This window comes from Lagopus muta, chromosome 3, assembly GCF_023343835.1.
Source record: "Lagopus muta isolate bLagMut1 chromosome 3, bLagMut1 primary, whole genome shotgun sequence".
Taxonomy (NCBI): Eukaryota; Metazoa; Chordata; class Aves; order Galliformes; family Phasianidae; genus Lagopus; species Lagopus muta.
The window spans coordinates 94,277,190-94,298,531 of NC_064435.1; the positions used below are offsets into that span (position 1 = coordinate 94,277,190).

The 21,342-nt window shown below is 43.7% G+C and overlaps 2 protein-coding genes across 7 annotated transcripts in view; one reads left to right on the forward strand and one right to left on the reverse strand.

Annotated features, from left to right (window-relative positions):
* The window catches only part of CUL1 (cullin 1), a 48,217-nt gene extending 43,832 nt beyond the window's left edge, over window positions 1–4,385 (forward strand). For all 3 annotated transcript variants that reach the window (XM_048939181.1, XM_048939178.1, XM_048939180.1), the window contains one exon: window positions 3,765–4,385. In XM_048939181.1, coding sequence (XP_048795138.1) covers window positions 3,765–3,845 — 81 coding nt within the window. In that variant the 3' untranslated portion in view covers window positions 3,846–4,385. The remainder of the gene's footprint in view (window positions 1–3,764) is intronic.
* A 3,388-nt stretch (window positions 4,386–7,773) lies between these two features.
* EZH2 (enhancer of zeste 2 polycomb repressive complex 2 subunit) overlaps window positions 7,774–21,342 on the reverse strand; it is a 45,064-nt gene continuing 31,495 nt past the window's right edge. For all 4 annotated transcript variants that reach the window (XM_048938975.1, XM_048938974.1, XM_048938973.1 and 1 more), the window contains 11 exons: window positions 20,382–20,622; window positions 19,820–19,989; window positions 19,371–19,465; window positions 14,210–14,250; window positions 13,025–13,150; window positions 11,272–11,450; window positions 10,386–10,481; window positions 9,812–9,893; window positions 9,015–9,095; window positions 8,828–8,912; window positions 7,774–8,087 (listed from right to left, as the gene is read on the reverse strand). In XM_048938975.1, the coding sequence (XP_048794932.1) occupies window positions 8,027–8,087; window positions 8,828–8,912; window positions 9,015–9,095; window positions 9,812–9,893; window positions 10,386–10,481; window positions 11,272–11,450; window positions 13,025–13,150; window positions 14,210–14,250; window positions 19,371–19,465; window positions 19,820–19,989; window positions 20,382–20,622 (1,257 nt within the window). In that variant the 3' untranslated portion in view covers window positions 7,774–8,026. The remainder of the gene's footprint in view (window positions 8,088–8,827; window positions 8,913–9,014; window positions 9,096–9,811; window positions 9,894–10,385; window positions 10,482–11,271; window positions 11,451–13,024; window positions 13,151–14,209; window positions 14,251–19,370; window positions 19,466–19,819; window positions 19,990–20,381; window positions 20,623–21,342) is intronic.

Genomic DNA, 21,342 nt, shown 5'->3' on the forward strand with positions numbered 1-21,342 from the left:
TGAAAAGAAGGCCTGTTGTGCTGCCCAGGCCCAAACCATAGAGAAGTCTGCTGCTTCCCTTGGGCCTGGGTAAGAATCATCACTGGAAAAGTCACTCAGGTAGTACAGCTGCCCCATTACCTATTATTTGTTTTTCACCTTGGCAGTGATGAAGTAGCTAAGACAGGTCCAACGGCAGTCAAAAGGGACTTGAGGGCTTTGAGACAATTGGTTAAAGGATTGGGTGTGCAGGTAGTTCTTCTCTGTCCTTCCAGTAGCAGGGATAAATACTGAAAGGAGCAGGCAGACCCAGAATGTCAGTATGTGGTTCTTAGGCTGGTGCTACCAAAAACATTTTTGGTTTCTTAATCACAAGGAGGTCTACATAACACAGGGCTTGCTAGTGCCTGATGGGATGCGCCTCACTCAGAGGGGAGAAGGGGATTTTTGTGTAGGTGTTAGCAGGGCTGATAGATTTGAAGGGTGAAAGGGTTAAAACCAAGCCTGCTGATGATATACTATGGAACGTCATGCCACTGCCACTCAGAGGAACTGCATGCCAGTGAGATCCTTCGTTCTGCTTCATGAGGTGCCAGGTACAATGAAGCACATCTGAAATACATCTGCACTAATGGCATGCAGCATGAGCAACAAGCAGAAAAGGCTGGAAGTCTTGGCTCTGCCCAGAGCTACGACGTCATCAGCATAAGTGAAATCTGGTGGGAAGAGTCTAGTGAGTGATATTCTCTGGACAGTTAGAGGCTCTTCAGAAGAGACAGGCAGGGCGAGTGAGGTGACGAGGCGCTGCTTTTTGTAGTGATGCGGATGGGCTGTGCAGATCTGTCATTGGGAATGGTGTGGTGAGAGCCTGTGGGTCAGGATTAAAGGATAAGCACAGAATCACCCGGGTTGGAAGGGACCTCAAGGATCATGTAGTTCCAACCCCCCTGCCTGGCAGGGCCACCAAACATACACATTCAGATCAGGTTGCCCAGGACCCCGTCCAACCTGGCCTTGAACACGTCCAAGGACGGGGCATCCACAGCCTCCCTGGGCAGCCCGTTCCAGGGCCTAACCACTCTTCTTGTGAAGAAAGATAAGCAAATAAAGGAGGTGTTATTGTGGGATTTTGCTGTAGACCAGTATGACAACACCAATGAATTATTCTTTACGAAACTAAGGGAAGCCTCTAGATCAACTGTCCTCATCCCTTATGGGGCACCTGTTTCTCAGGCATTAACTGAGAACACCACACAGCTGGTCCAGGTGGTTCCTAAAACACTTGGACAGCAATTACCTGATGTGGAAGCTGATGAATAAAGGTGCCCTCCTAGATCTGTTGTTTGTGAACAGAGATCTCGTGAGTCAAGAGGTGTTTGGTGCTATCGTCGTCATAGTGACCGTGAAGCAGTTGAATTTTAAATCCTTGCTGACTGGAGGAAAACTGCCACCAAAACTTCAACCCGGGATGTGGGGAGAGCAGATTTCAGGCAGCGCAGGTAAATAGTTAGTAAAGTCCTCTGGGAAACTGCTTTTGAAGGCATTTGGGTTCATTAGTGCTGGTCACTTTCAGCTTGGCTGAACAGGGTTGGTTCTTCTAGAGAACCTTAGGCAGGAAAAGAAGTGTATGATCATTAAAAGCAAGGGGAAGTAATGTGGGAATATTACAGGGACAGCGCATGCCTTTGTAGAGAGAAAATTCTTGGCTGAATCTTGGTTACAAGTTGAGGCTGGCCAATACTAACTAAATACGTTACCAGCAAAAGGGGAGAGCCAGAGAGAACATTATTTTGTTGGGAATGGTCATCTTACAGATGGGGCATAGTCTAATGCAGTCTTGGCCTTTGTCTTCATCACTAATGATGAGCTCCCGCACTCCAGGTGCCCCAGTTGGGCTGGAGGTCTGACTGTGGGAGCGATCAGAGTTTGCTGGAAGTTGAACTTGTGTGAGGTCTTCTGCTCCACGTGGATGCAGATAAGCTTACTGGACCTGATGGAATTCATCCCAGGGTACTCAGAGTGCTGGCTGATGCCATCATGAGACCTGTCTCAATTATTTTCCAACAGCCTCAGGAATCTGGAGAGGTCTCAGTTGACTGGAAGCTGGCAAACGTTCCAGTTTTCAGGAACAGCGAGAAAGAAGATTCTGGCAGTCATAGGCCGGACAGCCTCACTGCAGTGCTGGAGGGCAGCCCTGCTGAGAGGGATTTGAGGGTCTTGGTTGACAGCAAGTTGAACAGTGTGCCCAGGCAGCCAGGAAGGCTAACCATATACCGGGGTGCATCAAGTGCAACATTGCTAGCCATCAAAGGAAGTGATTTGCCCTGCTCCGTTCTGCACTGGTGCAGCCTTACCTTGAGCACTGGGTGCAGCTTTGGGTGTCACAGTGTAAAAAGGACACAAAGCTATCAGTGCCCAAATGAGGGCTGCAAAGATGGGGCCTGGATGGTTGGATGTCAGGGGGAAGTTCTTTACAGAGAGAGTGGTGAGGTGCTGGAACAGCTGCCCAGAGAGGCTGTGGATGCCCCGTCCATCCCTGGAGGTGTTCAAGGCCAGGTTGGATGGGGCCCTGGGCAGCTGGGCTGGTATGGAATAGGGAGGTTGGTGGCCCTGTGTGTGGCGGGGGGGGTTGGAGTTGAGGTCCCTTCCCACCCTGGCCATTCTGTGAGGGGCTGAAGGTTTAAGTGTGGATAAGAAGAGACTGTGGGGAGACCTCATCATGACCTGCAGCTTCCTCACAAAGGGGCAGCAGCAGAAAAGGCACTGATTTCTCTGGTGACCAGCAATAGAACCTGAGGGGAGCAGCATGAAGCTGTGATGGGGAATTCAGGTTGGGTATCAGGTGAAGTTTCTTCACCAAAGGGGTGGTTGGGCACTGGAACAGCCTCACCAGGGAAGTGGTTGCAGCACTGAGCTTCCCAGAGTGCAAGAAGTGTCTGGGCAGTGCTCTCAGACACACGGTCTGATTTTTTGGGGGTTGTCCTGTGTGGAGCCTGGAGTTGACATGATGGTCCTTAAGGGTCTCTTCCAACATGGGAAGTTGTATAATTCTAAAAAGATGAAATGGGTAGAAACAGATTTCAAAGTTGTAGCTAAGCAGTAAATATTTTTAGCAGAAAAATGCAGATTTCTTTTACGATTCCTCAAACTGTAGCTTTGAAGCTGTAGTTTTGAATCAGCGCCAGCATGCAGTAGCCTCTACTCCATGCTTTCTCACTTGCTCTCACAGTTGTGCAAGTTCCACCACTTTGCAGGCCTGGTTAATATATTAGTTTCCTAATCTCATCAAGAATAAAAATGTTGGGGGGGGTTATGGTTTAATTATGGCTTCATGATTGTTTGGTTTAGCATTGTCAAGGATGCTTTTTTCCATCTCAGAGGGACAGGTGGAGCAAGGAACAGACAGTGGAGAGCCATTACCAAACCAGGCACCGATGCTGAAAGAGATGCATGCAGACAAGTTATTCTAGGCAACTAGTTACTAAAGCAGCAATCCTTAGTGAACACTCAGCAAATAAAAAGTTAAACAGATGCAGTCGTACTACCAAGTTCATAGTACATAGTGAATTGATCTCCAAGTCAGTGCCATGGAATGGCATAATGCAGTGTAGTGGAGAGTCCCCTTTTCGGCTGTGGCCAGAAGCAGGAGAGTGACTTTCTTTGTGCCTGTAGCCCGCTGCCATCCTCTGCTTGGCATGCGTTTCAGTGCCAGCATTGTTCAAAGCTTGTAGCAACCAGAAGCGTTCTGCCAGCGTCTCTCCACTTACCTTTGTTTCTCCCCATAGAAATGCATTGATATCTTGATTGAGAAGGAGTACTTGGAGCGCGTCGATGGTGAGAAGGACACCTACAGTTACTTGGCTTAATGTTTTTATTAGCGTTTTCTGACTGTGTGGCACTCGGCAGATAGGTATGTGATGGAAAGAATGAAAGCAACGGAACTTCATAGCAGCCACCTGCTGCCATTTGGACCTCCCTTTTTAATCCCTGAGACCAGGACTCCCCATCAGCCAGTCTCAGATTTACATCAGAACTGCTCAGGATTGATACATTTCAAGTATGTAAATATGGACACCAATGCCATTTAACCTAATTTAAGAACAGAGAGGAATCAGACCCTTCTCATTTAAGGGTTGCATGCTACTGCATTTAAATCAATACATTGGCTATATGATAAACAGCTGCCATCACTGGCAGCACTTACAAATGTTGGCAGCACTTTGAGAGCAAGTCTGAATGGACCCATGTGTAATCTGCTATGGAAAAACCATTTGTATAGTGTGTTTCATTTTTTAATGTGTGATAAATAAAAAAAAAGTTAAAAGATTTCTGTACAAGTTGCATTTGGTTTTATTAAGTTTCATGATTTCTAAATGTAAATAAAAGGTATAATAATGGTTATGAAAGCTACAGAAATTTGTTTTGCTTTTCCTCCTTTCCTGGTGATTTGAAGTGTGCTGCTTTCTGAAGGAATTAACTTTTATCTGTAATCAAACGTGTTGTTTCTTTTTGAGAGGAGACGTGTTTTGAAGAAGAAAACTGCTCCTTCCACCAGAGAGCAGAACAGGAGCTAGGTGAAATGTCTGCAGACAGCCCCAGTCATTTGAAGTTTGACCTTAATACATCATTTCACTCTTCCCACAGTCCTGTGGACAAGCTGGCAGCCCGGGGCACGGTCACGGAGATGTGCTGCAGGATCAAGAGGGGGCTGGAGGGCTGGGAACAAAGAGCTGTGGTGAATGGAGTTGCTTCCACGAGCGGCGTCCCTCAGGCGTTGGGTCCCGTTTAGTATCTCTGGTGGGGGTCAGGATGAGGGCACTCGTACACCTCTGTGAGAGCAAGGTGGGGTGAAGCGGTCCTCTGCCTTGGGTAGGAAAACCCTGCAGGGGCTCTGGACTGATGAGCTGAGGCCAAGGGGGTGAAGTTCAACAAGCGGGCGTGCTGCGTCCTGTGCTTCAGCCCCAGCAGTGCCTGCAGGCTTTGCCTAGGGGCAGAGTGGCTGGAAGGTAAGGAAAGTGATCTGGGGCAGGGGGTCAGTGCTGGGGTGAGTCGAGCAAGCGTTGTGCCCAGAGGGCTGAGAAGGCCAGCAGCACCCTGACTTCTATCAGGGATGGTGGAGCTGGCAGGGCAGGGCGGTGAGCGCTGTGCTGGACTCAGCTCCAGCGTGGGTCCGCTTTGGGGCCCTCTGTACAAGGAGGGCGACGACGTCGGTGAAGGCACCGAAATGCGAGTGGTGAGGGGAGCTGTGAGGGAAGTGGGGTCATTTCTTCAGAACTGTTGCTCTCTGCAGCTGACAGCTGTGTGTGGTGGGGGGGTTGGCCTCGTGTAACTAGTGATAGCACTAGAGAAGGGCCGCGGGTCAGGGTGGATGTTAGGGAACCTTCTCTAAAGGAGCGGTCAGGCACTGGAACAGGCTGCCAGTGAGGCAGCTGAGCTGCTGTCCCTGCAGCTGTGTGAAGGAGGTGCAGCTGTGCTATGTAGGGACGTGCTTTAGTGGGCAGTATTGGCATGGGGGGACAGTTGAACTGGATGATATTGGGAATCCTTTCCAGCCTTTATGATTCTGTGATCCCCTAACTACTGCCTTGAATAAGGTTGAGGCTGCCCAATTCATTGAACAGAAAATGTGTGCTCCTAAAGACTAACTCTTAATAAATACTACTTGTGACGAGAATAAAATATGTGTTGCTATACATATATATACATGATTGACCAAGTTTTACTCTGTCTTATCACAATGTTGTGTGCTCAACATATGCAAGTGAGATAAATACTTGTTTCTACATGTAACAAAAAGCTACCCTTCCAGTTCTCTTTTTTGTCCTTGAGGGTGAAAGGACTTCTGCTTCTGCATCCAAACCATTTTTTCACCCTTGGACATGGTGGCTTCCCATCCTTCTGAGAGAGAAGCTATTTTTTATGGTTACAGTTGGGCTTTGATCTACAGAAATGTTTGATTTTTCACAAAGTTCCAGCTTGAACTGGGGAGTATTAGATCCTAACATCAAAAATTGAGAGAATACCTTGTTGCACTTGAGCTTCTGCAAGCTTGCTGCTCCTGTACTGGAAGAACTTAAATTGTACCAAGACTGCCTGCGTGGTTAATAGAAACACTTTGTTGTTCATTTTTTGAAATGCCTTTTGAAGATTTTAAGATGTGCTTTGCGGAAGAAAGTAGGAGAGCATGGTGCTAGAGAGGCATGCAAAATGACAATCACCTGTGGAAGCCCAGAACTGCAGCGCTGCAAGCTGCCTCTCAAAGCCATCACTGGTTAAAGCAGGACTGCTTTGTACAGTTTATATACTGTATTAAATCACAATTGCTGCCAACTCAGCTCCAGGGAACAGACATCTTTATCTGAGCAGGCAGAAGTTAACCGGACTTTGGTGAAAGGAGGTAAGTTGGCTCGCTGGGTCACTTTGTCACAAACAACCAGAGAAAGAAAAGCCACCCCCTCACAACTTAACACTCCTCAACAAGTCCAGGGAGTGCCAGAGAGTGGCTCAGTGTTGATGAAGGTCAATGACAAGTGGTGTCCCCCAGGGGTCAGCGCAGGTGCCGATACTCTACACTCATCAATGACTCTGACAGTGGGGTCAGCACAGCAGGACAGGATCCCGTCCAGGGGGACGGAGACAAACTTGAGCTGTGGGCCCAGGTGAACCACAGGAGGTTCGGTAAATCCAAATGCAAGGTCTTGCACCTGGGTCGAGGTGAGCCTCACTACCACTGGGGGATGAAAGGGTTGAGCACAGCCCTGCTGAAAAGGACCTGGAGATAATGGTGGATGGGAGGCTGGACAGGAGCCAACAGCGCACCCCCTCAGGCCAAAAACCAACCCTACCCTGGGCTGTATCAGAAGGAGGTGATCCTGCCCCTCTTCTCTGCGCTGGTGAGCCTCAGCTGGAGTACTGCATCCAGGTGTGGAGGCCTCAGTACAGGAGAGACAGGGAGCTGTGGCCATGCGTATAGAGAACGGGCACAGAAATGAGTCCAGGAATGGAACACCTCTCCTGCAAGGACAGGCTGACAGAGCTGAGGCTCTTGAGCCTGGAGAAAAGAAGGCTGCAAGGTGACCTGATAGCAGCCCTTCAATATCTAAATGGCAGCTACAGGAAAGAAGGGGACAGGGCTCTAGCAGTGCAGTCACCGCATTCTAAACAAGGTTAGATTGACATTTCATAATAGAAGGGAGGAATCTGTACCACTAAAAGCAAAGCAGTTGTTGCTTACAGCTAAACAGTACAAAGGATACGACATAAATGGCCTCAGCCCAGTTTGATTCAAGTGAGGTATACAATTAGTCATGTTCTTCTGTTTGCAGCTGGAGAGATGCCCCATGCAGGGCAGCAGTTACTGGAGCCACCGCTGCCTGTTCCCTTACCAAGTGGTACAAGTGGAATCTCCTCTGTGTTATTTCTACAGTCAACCGAGTAGAGAAAATCACGGCACCACGTGGGGAGCTGCACTAGTGTTAAGCTGGTGCACAGGGGGCAGGAAAGCTTGTAAGACTGTTACTCACCTTAAACTTGGCATTAACACCTGTTAGCGTCATCTACCATTACAGCTACCTACCTCCAGCCTCCCTTCCACTTCTTTTTTGGAGTACACTCCCTCCATTTTTAAATCCATCTGCTATCAACTGACTCCACATTAGGACTGATAGGGCAGAGCAGAAGAATAACAATTACAGTTGAACAGAGAACTAGGCAAGTATGTACTGCCTTTATTTAGAAATTAAGTTTTGTGAACCGGGTAAATCAGAATTTCAACTCCATTCCCATAAAAATGAAGAAGTTCAAGTATCATTTATTCAAGATTGAAAAATGCACCACACCACATTATTGCAAAAGGTCATAGGTACAAAACACTGCAGCTGGTGAGAAGGCAATAAAAAGTTTTTTTTAAATTGGTTGCTATAAATTACTGTTACAGTACTTTGCAAACACAGAATTTCAAATAGCTTTTTTTTTTTTAAATTGCCCACAGTACTAGATTTTCCTGAAGATAAGGCAGCTGTATGCTTATAAGAAGAGGTAGCTGGTGTCAAGGGATTTCCATTTCTCTTTCTATACCCACATACTTAAGGGCATCAGCTTGGCTGTATCTGAAATAAAAATGAGCAAGAATAAGAACTGGTATCACTGGAGCATTTCAGCTTCATTGTTCTGACATAACACATCACAGTCTGGAATGCTCTCTGCTTTCCCCTAGTTTCCTCACCACTGAAATTTACTTCCTGTGTAAATTTGCAAGTGCAGAACAATACTGAACATTTAAGAAATGCTATTAGAGGAGCTTGAGCCAAAAGGAAGTAAGTGGTCCATAAAGCTTCACGCTTTCCTCACAGTACTCAGTGCTGAAGTTCAACCAATTGCATTTCTCAAAATTGACTTAGGCAGCTCTGTTTTCACTAGACAGGTAAGTTCTCCTCTAGCACGATTATCTTAGCAAGCACTTCTCTGTAAGTGAAGCAAGAAGCAAGCTCTCCTTACCCATTTTTGAATAATAGTGGAAACAACCTGTACTGCTTATCTAAGGAAGTACCAGAGTGCCAGAGAAAGTTTTATGCTTATCTGCACAGAAACATTGTGCAAGTCCTTCTCCCTTCTTAAGTCACATTTCTCTTATTGATGCAAGCCACCTTTCCAAGTTCACAAGGCTCTTGGCCAAATGTTTGCCCAATTAAAAAGAAAGAAAATAGCCAGGACTGCCTCTCACTGCTCTCAGGTGCTGAGACCTGAAGTTAGCAGGAAGCAGGTACAGGAACTCGTTTGGATCTGCTTAGAAATACAGGTAACTAATTGAGCATGTCATAAAAATAAGATAGAGGAAACATCTACCAACCTGTAGTCAAAGAAAAGTTCTTCTCCAGTCTGAATGGCTCTTTTAGCAAAAATTCCTATTCTGTGATCGCCGTTAACCATCATAACTGTGGAAAAGAAAAACTCAAGGTAAATACTGATAAAACGCATACTTACACACCCCACAACATTTTATATATTGTTAAATGAGAGCTAAATGTAAAACATACCTTTTGCATAGCAGTTGGGATTCACTGAATGGTTTGCAAATCTAATCTTGTTTCCCTTGCGTGTTGCATCAACCACAAAATCTAGGAGTAAAAACCATAAGCGACAGGAAGGTCATCTCCAAACAGTTTCTTTGTTTAATGATTACTATGCTTAGATTTTAGCAGCTGGAAAAGACACCCGCGCAACTTCCTACACTGAAGAGGTGGCACATCTTCATGCAGCAGCTTTATCACTGCAGCTCAGTGACCCTACTGCCCCACCTCTGCAGTGCATTCATCTCCCGCCACAGTGGCTCCCACTGGAAGCTTCTCTGCCCTTGCTCCACAAGGGCAAGCTCCATAAACAAATTAAGGCAATGTTTACGTAAGGCAGAGCTTTTCTTTCAAATGATTCATTGTATTCTATAACTGACACAGAATAGTCTTATTTCCAGCAAGCAGCAGCAGCTGCCCATCTGCACATCTTCCTCCCCACACAAGATTACCTTCACAACTCACTGCTATTTAAGTCACAGTGAAATTATTTGAAACGATACCTAGCAAAGCAGACTATTCAGGCTAGTTTACTAATGCTTGTAAGAATTTCACAGAGTAAAATTACAGTTTTTCAACTCATCATCTGTAGCTGCCTCGTCTAATAGGCTCTTTCACTGCTATCTCCTTGCATATCATTTACATAAATCCCCTCTGCTCTCAGAACTAGGAATCAGCAGATGGCTAGAAAAAGATGTGGAACAGAAAGAGCTGCAAGCCAACATTTCATTACGCTGCACGGATTGTGACTGGTAAACACATACCATTATTCAAGTTAAACAGAAAGCTGCACATGTACTTGTCGTACACTTTTCCTCTTCTGTCTGCCTCATCCTGAGAGATAATCTGAAAGAAATAGTTATTGTAAACCACCTCTCCCTGTTTGCAACTGTAACAGCTTAAGGCTAAGAACACAAGATGTTCTGAAGAATACTCTAGGTTTATCAAACAATCACAGCTTGCTTTTAGCACGAATAAGTTCCTTTAGAGTAGGAAGAAAGAAGTGCTTCTCATCTTAAAAAGTAAGACTGTGCAAGTCTTCGATTTCTTGTTATTACCATCGAATAACATTTAATGGCTCACTGAATGTTAGTGAAAGTCACACTGAGGATTAAAAATGGCACTCCGTTGCTCATTCTCCCAAGAGCCTCACACTTTTGGTGACATTTCAACCACGTAACTCCCAGATTTGGAGCCTGTAACAGCAGTAGCTGCATACTTAGCCAGTCACATCTCTCCCTCTCTGGAGAACAACATCAGCTTGGTTCGGAACCAGGAGATCATCTCCAATACACAACTTTACCCATTAAGTCCACAGTAACCAGAGGCGTCCTTTACCTCACCACAGTATTCAGAGATGAATTCATTCTTTTGTACAGGATCCTTGATGAAAATTCCCCAGCCTGCCACATCTGAAGGTGCCAACAGTAAGTGCTGTGGGAGGCAAACAGAAAGAAATAAAACAGACGTGGTTGGCTTAGATTGACCCTCCCTCCCCTCCTTGACACAAGGATTTTTCTAACTGATGACACAAATAGACATTAAGAACTGCAGACTAAAAAGGCCTGCTGATGGGAGCATAATGCTGATTCACTCGCTGTTTGACTGACCAACTCGTGAGAAGATGCTGCAGAGCAGAATTAAGAATTTATTTGCTTTTAAAATATCAAGCAGAGCTGAACAGGCTTCACAATGATACTCGGTAGACTTCGTGCAAGTGAAGTGCATTACAATCAACAAGTGAACAAAGAAATAGCCAGCACTAATGTCTAGGTGAAGTTTTCTCATCGTGAGCCAGCAGCTACTTGTCCTTCAAACCTGCAGCCTATCTGCAAATGACAAGTGAAGCAGAATGGCAGAAAGAAGAGATCCTTCTGCAGTATTTTTCAGAAAACACAAGAAATGCTTCCTTGGTGCTGGAAAATGCTAAAATGTACACAGTGCTTAAAAGTGACACATAAGCAAGGTAACAGATGACAGCTATCTCCCCTTTTGATTTTACTTTTGATTGTCTTTCATGTTTGTTTTTTGTATGTTTGGAGGGTTTTCTTGTCATCACCACCTCCCCCCTCCCTTTTTTCTTTTCTTCTTGATTTATTTGATTTGTTTCTTCCTGTTTGAAACCATGAAGCTGAAGAAATTCTGTTCTCTGGTATGAAAATACGAAAATGCTTCAAAAAAGACAAAAGGCAATAGGCACATAGTTCTGTAACTATCTGCATACTTTTTTGGATCCTCTCTGAATGCTGCAGTTCTTGCAAGAAACATTTTTGCTGTCCCAGTGGTCAGCTGCTCCACAAGTTAAACAGAGATCAGGATCACATTCACGAACAGCCAGGTAACATGGGCACTGCTTAGTGTTGCACTGTGCTTTACAACGACATCCAGGAAATCTGTTTTGGCCTGCAAAGGAATAGATGAAAAAAAGGCAAGTATGAAAAAATACAAAGTAAAACAGCATAGCTTTCAGTATATCAATATTAAAAAATAAACAATAATAATAATTAAAAACAAGCATAGCCATTGGTTTCTTTATAGGACATTAAGAAAAACAAGGGGAAATGGTTTTAGCTTGAAGGAGAGCAGACTGGGGTTGGATGTCAGGGGAAGTTCTTTGCTATGAGAGTGGTGAGGTGCTGGAACAGCTGCCCAGAGAGGCTGTGATGCCCCGTCCATCCCTGGAGGTGTTCAAGGCAAGGTTGGATGGGGCCCTGGGCAGCCTGGGCTGGTATGAAATGGGGAGGTTGGTGGCCCTGCACTGGTGGGGGGTTGGAGCTTCGTGATCCTTGGGGTCCCTTCCAACCCGGGCCATTCTGTGGTTCTGTCAATTACTGTAAATTCACAGAATCATTAAGGTTGGAAGATCATCCACTCCAAACATCCACCTGCCCTCAGTATTTCCCCACTAAGCCTTTAGTGGCATATCTCCACATTTCTTGGGCCGCTGGCAGGAACGGTGGCTCAATCACCTGTCTGGGCAGCCCATTACAGTGCCTGACCACAATTTCAGGGGACATTTTCCCTAATGGACCTGCATGGACCCTGCAGAATTACTGTCAATGTCCACTGCAAGGACTGACCTGCATTTGTGGTCAGGGATGGCTGGAAAAATACCAACAGGAAAGACTTGCATCAGGAAATGCCGATTCACAGAATGCAGTTTGTCAAGCACTGACATTTTACAAGGATATGTTATTAGGCTCAGCACAGCAGAGAGGGAGTAGAAGACCTCCAAGCAATCTGCCCACTGTAGTTCTGAACTGAGAAATGCTGAGCTAGTTTTGGAGCAAGAAAAGAACTACGCTCCAAATACCTCTAGCAGCAGTCCAGCCAGGAGAGATGCACAGGTGGGGTGTAAGCAGGAGCTCAAACTCAAACCATAAAAAGGTGATGGGTCTTAAACAGAACCATCTTACACGATAAATCATCGTATGATCATCGTATGGATACATATTTGACAGCCACTGATTAGCGGAACTCAGGGAGAACTGTTAGAGATCTCTCTTCAGTAAAAGCTATTCTATGTCTGCTTGGAAAAGCATTCCTTCTGTTGCAGACCACAGAAAGCCAAGATTGTGTTTTTATTCAGTGGCAAAAATGGTGAATGAGGACAGTTCATTCTCTCCTTTCCTGAATTCAATCACAAGCAAAAGAAAAAAAGACAGAGATGTTCTCCAAACTGTCTAGCAAAGAGAGGGAAATTAAAACAACATCCACTAGTAGAGACAGAGGAGTCCCAAAACTTCTTAACATCTCCAATTTTACTTCACTTTTCCTCAAGTCCAATCATTACAACTGCTTTTGACTTTGTTCAATGACTAATTAAGAGGGCCAATTTAAATTGAACACGTGCTTCCTTGTCAACTGCTTGACACTTTACAGCTCTCACAAACACTGCCTGCAGAGGGGACAGGGTGCCAGCAAAGACACTGAAACAGTGAGGAAAGTTTATAGGTAAGCACTCTACTTTTACTTACATTCTGAGCTGCACTGACAAAACTTCTCACAGAAGTTTTGAGCAATAACACAAGGGCATGAGCTGTCACAAGGCTGACGTGGATGATCACATGGCTGATAGTTGTAAACATGATTTGATGAACCATCTGAATAAAAATTGCAACATCTTTAATAGTGAAAGATGCAAACAACGTGCAGTTCCCCTCATTGTTTAAAGCAGAAATTCCCTTGAAGTCCCCTTAACTGAGAAAGCCCAAAACCAAACAGACCCAGTTCTACCATCAGTGGTGGGAGGGGAAAGAAGGGAGGTGTGTGTTTAGAAAAACAATGTAGTATTAGTTAGGTGCTTGATACCACTAGCTGCTTGCCTCTTCGTGCATCTTATTCTTCCCATTACTCAGCTGCTTAAGTGTATTCAGAGCTGAACACTCTCTACTGTGGAAAACCGAAAAATGAAGCTACAGTAGCATAATTTCCTGTGTAAATATGTGCTAGAGTAACACTGTTTTAGCTAGCAAAATGAATTGCTCAAGTGCTCCAAGTCATTAAGTCATTTTTACACTTGAGGAACAAACAATCAGTTTTAAAACAGACACGTGGGCAGAATAACACCCATCCATTACAATACCAAGCTTTCAAAGCCAATTTTCTAATCCAGACAAAGCCAACATCTTACAGGCCAGAAGGGACGACTGGAGCAAAGTCTAGTTTTATCTGTACAGCGGTGAAGAGAATTTGGTGCTATATAGATTGTGCTTCCTGTTAATTGCACTGAGCGTTTGTTGTGTCTGCAAAAATGATCCATCAGCAACGAGAAAGGGGAAAGAATCAATTTGTAATGTTGTTACAAGCCCCAAACTGTTCTCAACACATTTTTAAGCTTTTTTCTTTTTAAGGCAAATGCTGCTTTTTAGCGCAGCTCCCAGTCCTGCTTTCCATACTTTATGAGCACATGCTGAAAGAAGTTGTTAATTCAGCCTCCTTCTGAGTTATACAGACTATTTCCAAACAGTTATATAAATCAATTAACACCTTTTACCCCTGCTATCTCTAAGGAGAGCTTGCTTTATCTCTAGCTCCCTACAGGAAGTACATAATGGCCTAAAATTGAAAACGGGAAAAAAAACAACAAAACCCAAACCGAAAAAAAAACAGCAGTAGGATCTTAAAAGTTCAGGACATAAATTGAATGGAAAGATGCTAACCCTTTTTCAGCTGTATCTTTCTGCAATGAGCAGCCCACAACCTGCAAAAAACACAAAACAAACACAAGAAAGTTGACAGGAACTCCACTCCACCTGCAGTGGGCTGGGAAAGTCCTCTGCATCTTGTACCCATGTTTGATTTAAAATGGGCAAGTTTGGGTAACATAAACGTCTGCCAGACCCACAGAATTGGTTGCAGCAGAAGCACCCTGTTCCAGTTCCTTGGAGCTGACTGTATCAACACTGCAGACTAATGGTTCCCCCCACCCCCCTCAGCATTGCACTAGTCCCAAGATGGTACAGACAAGCAGCATCTACCAGCCCTAGGCTGAAATTCGTCTGGCTTTTAAGGAAAACCTGCAAATAGGAAAGCACTGAAGCAGGCAGCAGCAGAAGGAAGTACACTGAATTGCAAACACGCAGGGGCACGTCCACATAGAGGAGTGAAATTCTCACAGCCGTTTTCTTCACGGGACTGGAGACTCAACACCCCACCAGCGGTCTCCTCAAGATCACAGCCAGGTACCACCCTTTATCTGCTCATCTCCAACAGGATCACAGCGCTGAGCCACTTCCCTTCTGCTTCAAACTCTGTATGCCTTACATACCTCTCTTCAATCCTTAAAACTGTCCTTCAGCATTCTCTTTCTTTGTTATATTGCCTAAGCAGCGCTTTTGCCAGTTTGCTTTGGGGCAGAGGCTAGGAGAAGGTGGAATGCACGTTTGTTGAAATATAGCATGCTTTTGCTTACCACAACATAGCTCACTGTACTTGTAAGTCATGACTACTCCTTTATCATGTAGATTGCAAGTTTCAGGAGCAAGGAATCAAGAAAAAGTATCTGTCCGGCCTTAGGTGACAAACAGGTGCTAGACAGAAAATTTCACTAGCTTTAAAGTAGAAATTGATGTTTCTTAAGGTTTGTTCAATTATACGCATTCTCGTTAGCACTTGTATTTCAGTAATACAAAAAAAAAAATCTGTAAAATAAGTAATATTTAAAAAGCCCATCTTCTGAATGTCCCACCGTACCACCTCAGCTTGAAGTTTCTACATAGTGCTTTATTTTGTAAACCCATTATCTCAAATTCTACTTTAATTCAGTGGTGTGCTGCACCTTCCTGCCATACACAGCAGCAGACTTATCCAGGCTACTGAAGCTGTGGACAGGGCACAGAACCAAAGACTACCCACCAGAGATACAAAACACTACAAAAAAAGGTGCCAGCATATTTGTTAACACCAATTCTTTTGAAGAAGACACTGATATGAGTGCAATTTCGACTTAAATTACTCTAATGTGCAAACTTTTTTTTTTTTTTTTTTTTTGCTGGCTGGCTTTTGGCAAATGTAGGAAACACAAAGCTTTTAAACAAATCCTTCCCAAAAAGCGTGATAAACCCTTTAAAGATTTCTGTGAATGCACTCCTTAAAGCATTATTTCATTAGCAATTAATATGAATATTTATTTCAAGTTAAGCACTATCTGTAACAATCAGCAAGATCAACACGATGGAAAGTTGATACAAGAGGTGTAATGACAGAGGGACTAACACAACAGGAAGCTGTTATAAGGGAAGGAAAAGGGACTGCTCACCTGTCTCCAAAGATCTGGGCTCACAGGGGAGAAGTCCACAGAGGGGAAGGATCTCTTTCTGGAGATGCCTCCCGTGGCAGCCAGCCCCTATCGGCTCTGGGAGGTGCAGCCAGGCTCCACCGCTCCAGGCTGCACAGCTGAACGCCTCCAGCTGCGCTCCCAGGGCACACTGTCCTTTCCCCAGGCAATCACTGCACGACCCAACAGTTCCCATACAACAATCCTAATGCCTCAGTGTAAAATGCCACCTGCTGACCAGCTGCCAGCGAGGACTTCTTGGTTTTATGGGAAAGTGGATTGAATCAACGTGGCCACCTGAATATGGCAGAGGTCGTCGTCAACCACAAGTTCAGAATACTAACAACCAGGATCAGTGCAGAAATCAGTATGGCAGTCACAGTGACGAAGGCATCAGATCTGCTGCTCTCCTAACAGCAACCGGTGTCAGAGAGCCTGGCAAGAACCGAGCAAGGCCTGCCTGCAGCGCCATCGCAGCGTGAGGGAAGCGGCAGATGGCAGCACGAAGCTGCCCACACTCACCAGTTAGACAAGTCTGACTGGCAAAGTCAAACACCACAGCCTTTTCTCTTAAGGACTGTCAGGAAGGGCTGCAAGTTCCCCTTACTAGTCAACGAAGCTGAAGTCTAAGTACATATCAGAAATGGACTGACGTCTTGCATCGCCCTCTAATTTGCTCTCTCTATCAGAAGAGAAGATCTGAGCTCACAAACTAGGAAGTGAAGGTGAGAAGACGGTCGAGAAAGAGCTTGCAACGAGACGTTACAGAAAAAAATGAACTGTAAACTCGGTGGCAGATTTCCAAGCAAATAGGTGGGTTTGTGTACATCTGGTAGCTGATCTCTGCTTGACAGCCAGTTTTGAAAGCAAGCATTTCCATAAGCACTGTGACAGCAGTTGTCAAAAATATTCACGTTCTTCTCTGCTGCCATACATCTTCGTACCGTAAACACGGTGCAGAATTGTACAAAGCTTCTTAGGCACATGCAGCAGTTTGGGGGAAGGTAGGGAAAGCAGAATGAAAAAGGGGAAAAGTGGAGAAAAAGTACTTTCAAGTAAAGCTTATGAAGTAAACTCACATCTGAATAGAGGATGAGAAAGAGGAAGGGGAGAAAAAAAAAAAAAAAAAAAATCAAGCAGCAGCGTTATAGGACACTACAATCAGATTCTTATCAATCCACGGGAAAAGGGCCCATTAGTTAAAGCCAGCACGCAAGTCAGCTCCTAGCCAAGGAAGAGCAAATATATAAGAGAATGAACTAAGTAACCTTCTTTCAGCATATAACCATGCTTTCTGCATTTTTTCTTCTCTCGGGTTTTCCTATTGCCTGCTTCCTATGCAAAATACTTTTTAGTCCAGCCAAAGAAAGTTGACACAGTCTATTTCCAGAAACCACTGTATAAAAAGATGTTTTCTGGTTCTTGATCAGTCTCACTGCAGCTATCTAACTAAAGAGACACCGGATGGAGGCAGAGAGCACTATTTGCTATCCACGATGGGGCAGTCATACCAACTAGTTATTCAGTGTACCTATATGGGTAGAAGATGGCACAGAAGACGTGTCATTCAGCTAACAGTAGCAGTTCCACTTGCAAGGTTAGAATTTTCTTTTTAATGATACTATACGCATGCCGAAGCAAAGTCTTAAGAGAATCAGCAATCAAACCAGAGAGAAAAGGCCATTAACAAAGCCATCTGCAACTGCTTTTCTCTTCAGTGAATGCTGCCTTTCCTCAAAGGCTTTGCACCCCATGAGCACAGTGCAACGCTGAAGAGCAGAAGACAGGGCACTGGTCCTTTCAGAACTGGATTTACTCCAGGACTGGATAAACTCAAACAGAACAAGAAACAAAGACTCGCAGGTGGTTTTCCCAGCCATCCCAGTTGCGTGACATCTTTACACAGTGCTCGGATTACACTCGTATGTATATGGACTGAACGGTTTTCCTTTCTGAAAGGCACTGAACAGACACTGCTTGATCGCCATATTCTATGAAATTAAAGGAAAAAAGTTATTTTACCTTTCAGTGAAGGAAGAGGAAAAAAAATTGAAAGGCGTTCCAATATCAAATTACTGGCCCACAAGACCTGTTTGTTGCAGCTAGTAGGAATAAAATATCAAGAAACTCCATATGCTGGCACATGACCATTTATTTTATACAAAAGACTCGAAACTCCTCCAAAAACAATGTCATTGTGCTACCTCTACAATCAATTTCAGCTTCAAAGGGCACTTGAGCCTTTTAGTTGCACTTCAGAAACTGGCATAGTGGCATTATACTTATAGCAATTTGCAAGAACCTGAAAGTAAGCTAATTCCCAACTGCATATTCTAAACTTGCACTGTAGCTATTAACTCCAGATTTAAAAAAACCAAGCCCAGCAAATGCCCCCAAACTTGAAAAATGTGCCAAAAACATTAAATCAATAAGTTTTGCTCAGAACAGATGATTTCTTCCAGATGCTCGCTAGATTTTTTTCTTGGCTTACATCAGCTGTTTCTGCACTACAAAACAGAAACATCCTACTCCACCATCAGTTTTTAAATCAACATTAGGAATTTCACTAAGGCTGGAAATAATAAAGATACCTAGAATTACTGGAAGAACAGGAAGAATGAACAAGGAGAAGGTAAGGAAAGACGAAGGGGAAAATAAGAAACATTGAAAAAAGCATACTTATTCCTTGTAGAAATAAAAGTTCTTGCTAACTTTCAGTCAGTTATTTATCTATCTCCCATTTTCTCATCCCTAGGAATAAAAGCCATCAGAACACTGAGTTATGTTGTTTGAACCTCAGCATTCCCAAAGGAGGTTATATTTCACCAACGGTAGATAGTAAGCTTAAAGTTTCAACAGGAATTGTTTTAGAAGGTCTATCTGGCTCAACATGCAGCTTTATTTTGTACTTAATTAAAGCTGATTATTAAAAGTTATTTAAAAATTGAAGCTGCACTTAAGAGTCTACTAACCTATTTCTTCAATTGAAGCTGCAGTTGATAATGCAGCTGGGTGCAACAAGGGAATTCCTGCCACGTCCCTTAAAAAGCCATCCTACAGTTCATTTCTTTTTCTTAATGATCATCTGAATGTTTTGATTCAATACATTTCAACACAAAAAGCATAGGTTTACTTTGAAAAATAATGTCATTATTTAATACCAGTATAATGCTTGTAAATTTAATATTTACTGCTTCAAAATTCCACTGACATTTCTTGAATGTTGTAACCAGCCATACAGAAGAGTATTTCCAAACTACACTTTGATTATTTGCAGCAATAAACCTTCAAGAACCTGTCTGTTTAGGAAGCTAGAGAAAAGGAGGGAAGGGAAGGCAAGTGTAACACTTCCCGTCCCCACGTGGCAGTGCTTTTGTCTGGGAAAACAAAAAAAACAACAACAAAAAAGTGTTTTATTGCAGCAAATTTCATTTTTGAGAAGAAAAGGAAGGATATGGATGACTATTTCTTGAAAATAGCTTCTGTTCAGATCCCCTCTATCTTCAATTTTCCGTTATGCAAAGGGCATTTAGTAACAGATTTACCTGTGTTTCCTTTTCTTCTTCCTGGGAGGAGTATCAACATCTTCAGCGGGCACCGGAGCAATAATACTAGATTCTTTTACTCTAAACTCATACACCTAACAAGAGATACCATAATACATCCATGATAAATCTCTCACTAGTAGAAAGTTGCTAATTTTCTATAGTATTACTATTTCCTCCAATCAACATCTTAAATATACTGAAAAGATGGATCTATAAGGTTGATCGTTTTTGTCACTGTAGAATAAATACTCTACCTAAAGTCTCTTGTAAGTTTTAAATCTGTTTTTAAATTAAATTAACTTCTGTATACTTGTAGCATGAATTCTGGATCATCACATTCTTGGGAAAACCGAAGAAATTACTTGTCTATTTCACTAATACTAGTTCTGTATTTCAGGCTTCAAAAGTAGAACGCTGTCATCCTCAGTCATCACTCCCCTCCTTACCTGTCTGCATGTTTTGGTCCCAATTAGTCTGGCGATTGCACAGAAGTTGTCATAGTAAGTGCCAATAAGAACTCTAAACATTGAGGCTTCTGCACCACTCCATTCCACGTTCTCTGGAGGCTCAATATTTGGCTTCATCTTTATTGGTGTTTGACACCTAGAATTTGCTTCTGTAATAAATAAGCATTTAAAGTACGAAACAACATAAGGTTATATTTCAGGAAGTTTCTATAGCCTTTAAAAACATCAAATAACCTGCTCAACTGCAGTAAAAAGTAGCCCAGAGTTCTGCTGGTTTCACTTATTTAAGCACTACAACAGAACAGCAACTTTCACCCAGCTCCTGAAGCGCAGAACTAGGTAACACTGGCCGTTGAAGTTACAGATCTCATTTCTAAACGAAGCTGAGAGGACCTGGACATTTTGTTACAGAGATCTATTAAACTCATGGTTCCTCTGCTTTTTCACCCATTTCGAATGTTTCAAATACATTGTTTCTAAGACTGCATTGCAGGAGGTGGGTTCATGCTGCCAAGCCAAGCACCATTTTGACTAGCCTTACCAGAGGAACTGGATGTTTCATCTTTCTTCTCTTCTTCCTCCTTATCATTGTTTTCTCCTCCAGTTTCCATCCCAGCTTCTCTGTCGCTGTCTGTGTCTTTTGATTCCAGCACATTTATTGTTGGTGTGCTGGGTCTGCTGGTGTTGTTTGGAAGCCTTCCTCTCCGGCGGCCCCCGGGGCGCTTTGGTGGCGTCTTTATACGCTCAGCAGTCAGGGCAGCTGCAAACTCCTTTGCACCTTCCTAAAAACAAATCACTGACCTTCACTAGAAGCTTAGGAGCGCTGCCACCTGCTGCCCGGGGTGTGGGATACCTGCGTATTACCCCATAAATTTAATCATGGACACAAATGCCAGTTAATTCACCCGCAACATTGATGCAGTTAAGGTCTCTCCACATTCAAGTTCACTATCGTGAACACGAACGCTTCTGATGATAGGATAAATCTACATTTACCGAATATTAATTTCGGTCCCGTTTCCACTTTTGCTGCCAAGTAAAAAATTAATTTGTTCAGTAATTAGCTTTCAACTTCCTATGTGACAGAAGTAGTGAGAATGTTCCAGAGTGCCTCCAACACACAAGAACTCTTTTTGCACATGGCATCTACACAATAAGCCTCTGCATTTTCAAAAGACCATCAGTATGGGAATTTGTTTTGTAGTGGAAAGAGTATGATAGGAAGCTTTTACGTTAGAAGATTAGACATGTAGTTTCATTTAGGGGAAGTATGAGTTTTCTCATTTGTTTGTTTTTTAAACTGTTTCCTCTTGTCAGTTCAAATCACGTGCTCCTGAAAAAAACAAAGATTCTGGCAATAACCCTTCTTCAGCAAACTAAATCTGTCCAATTTTCAGTTGATAGGCAACTCATGAGAGAGTTAAGTCTGTAAAACCCAGTTCTTTGACTAGATTGGACACAAGGGCAGCAACACACAGTTAGCAGGCAATGATCGTACCTCC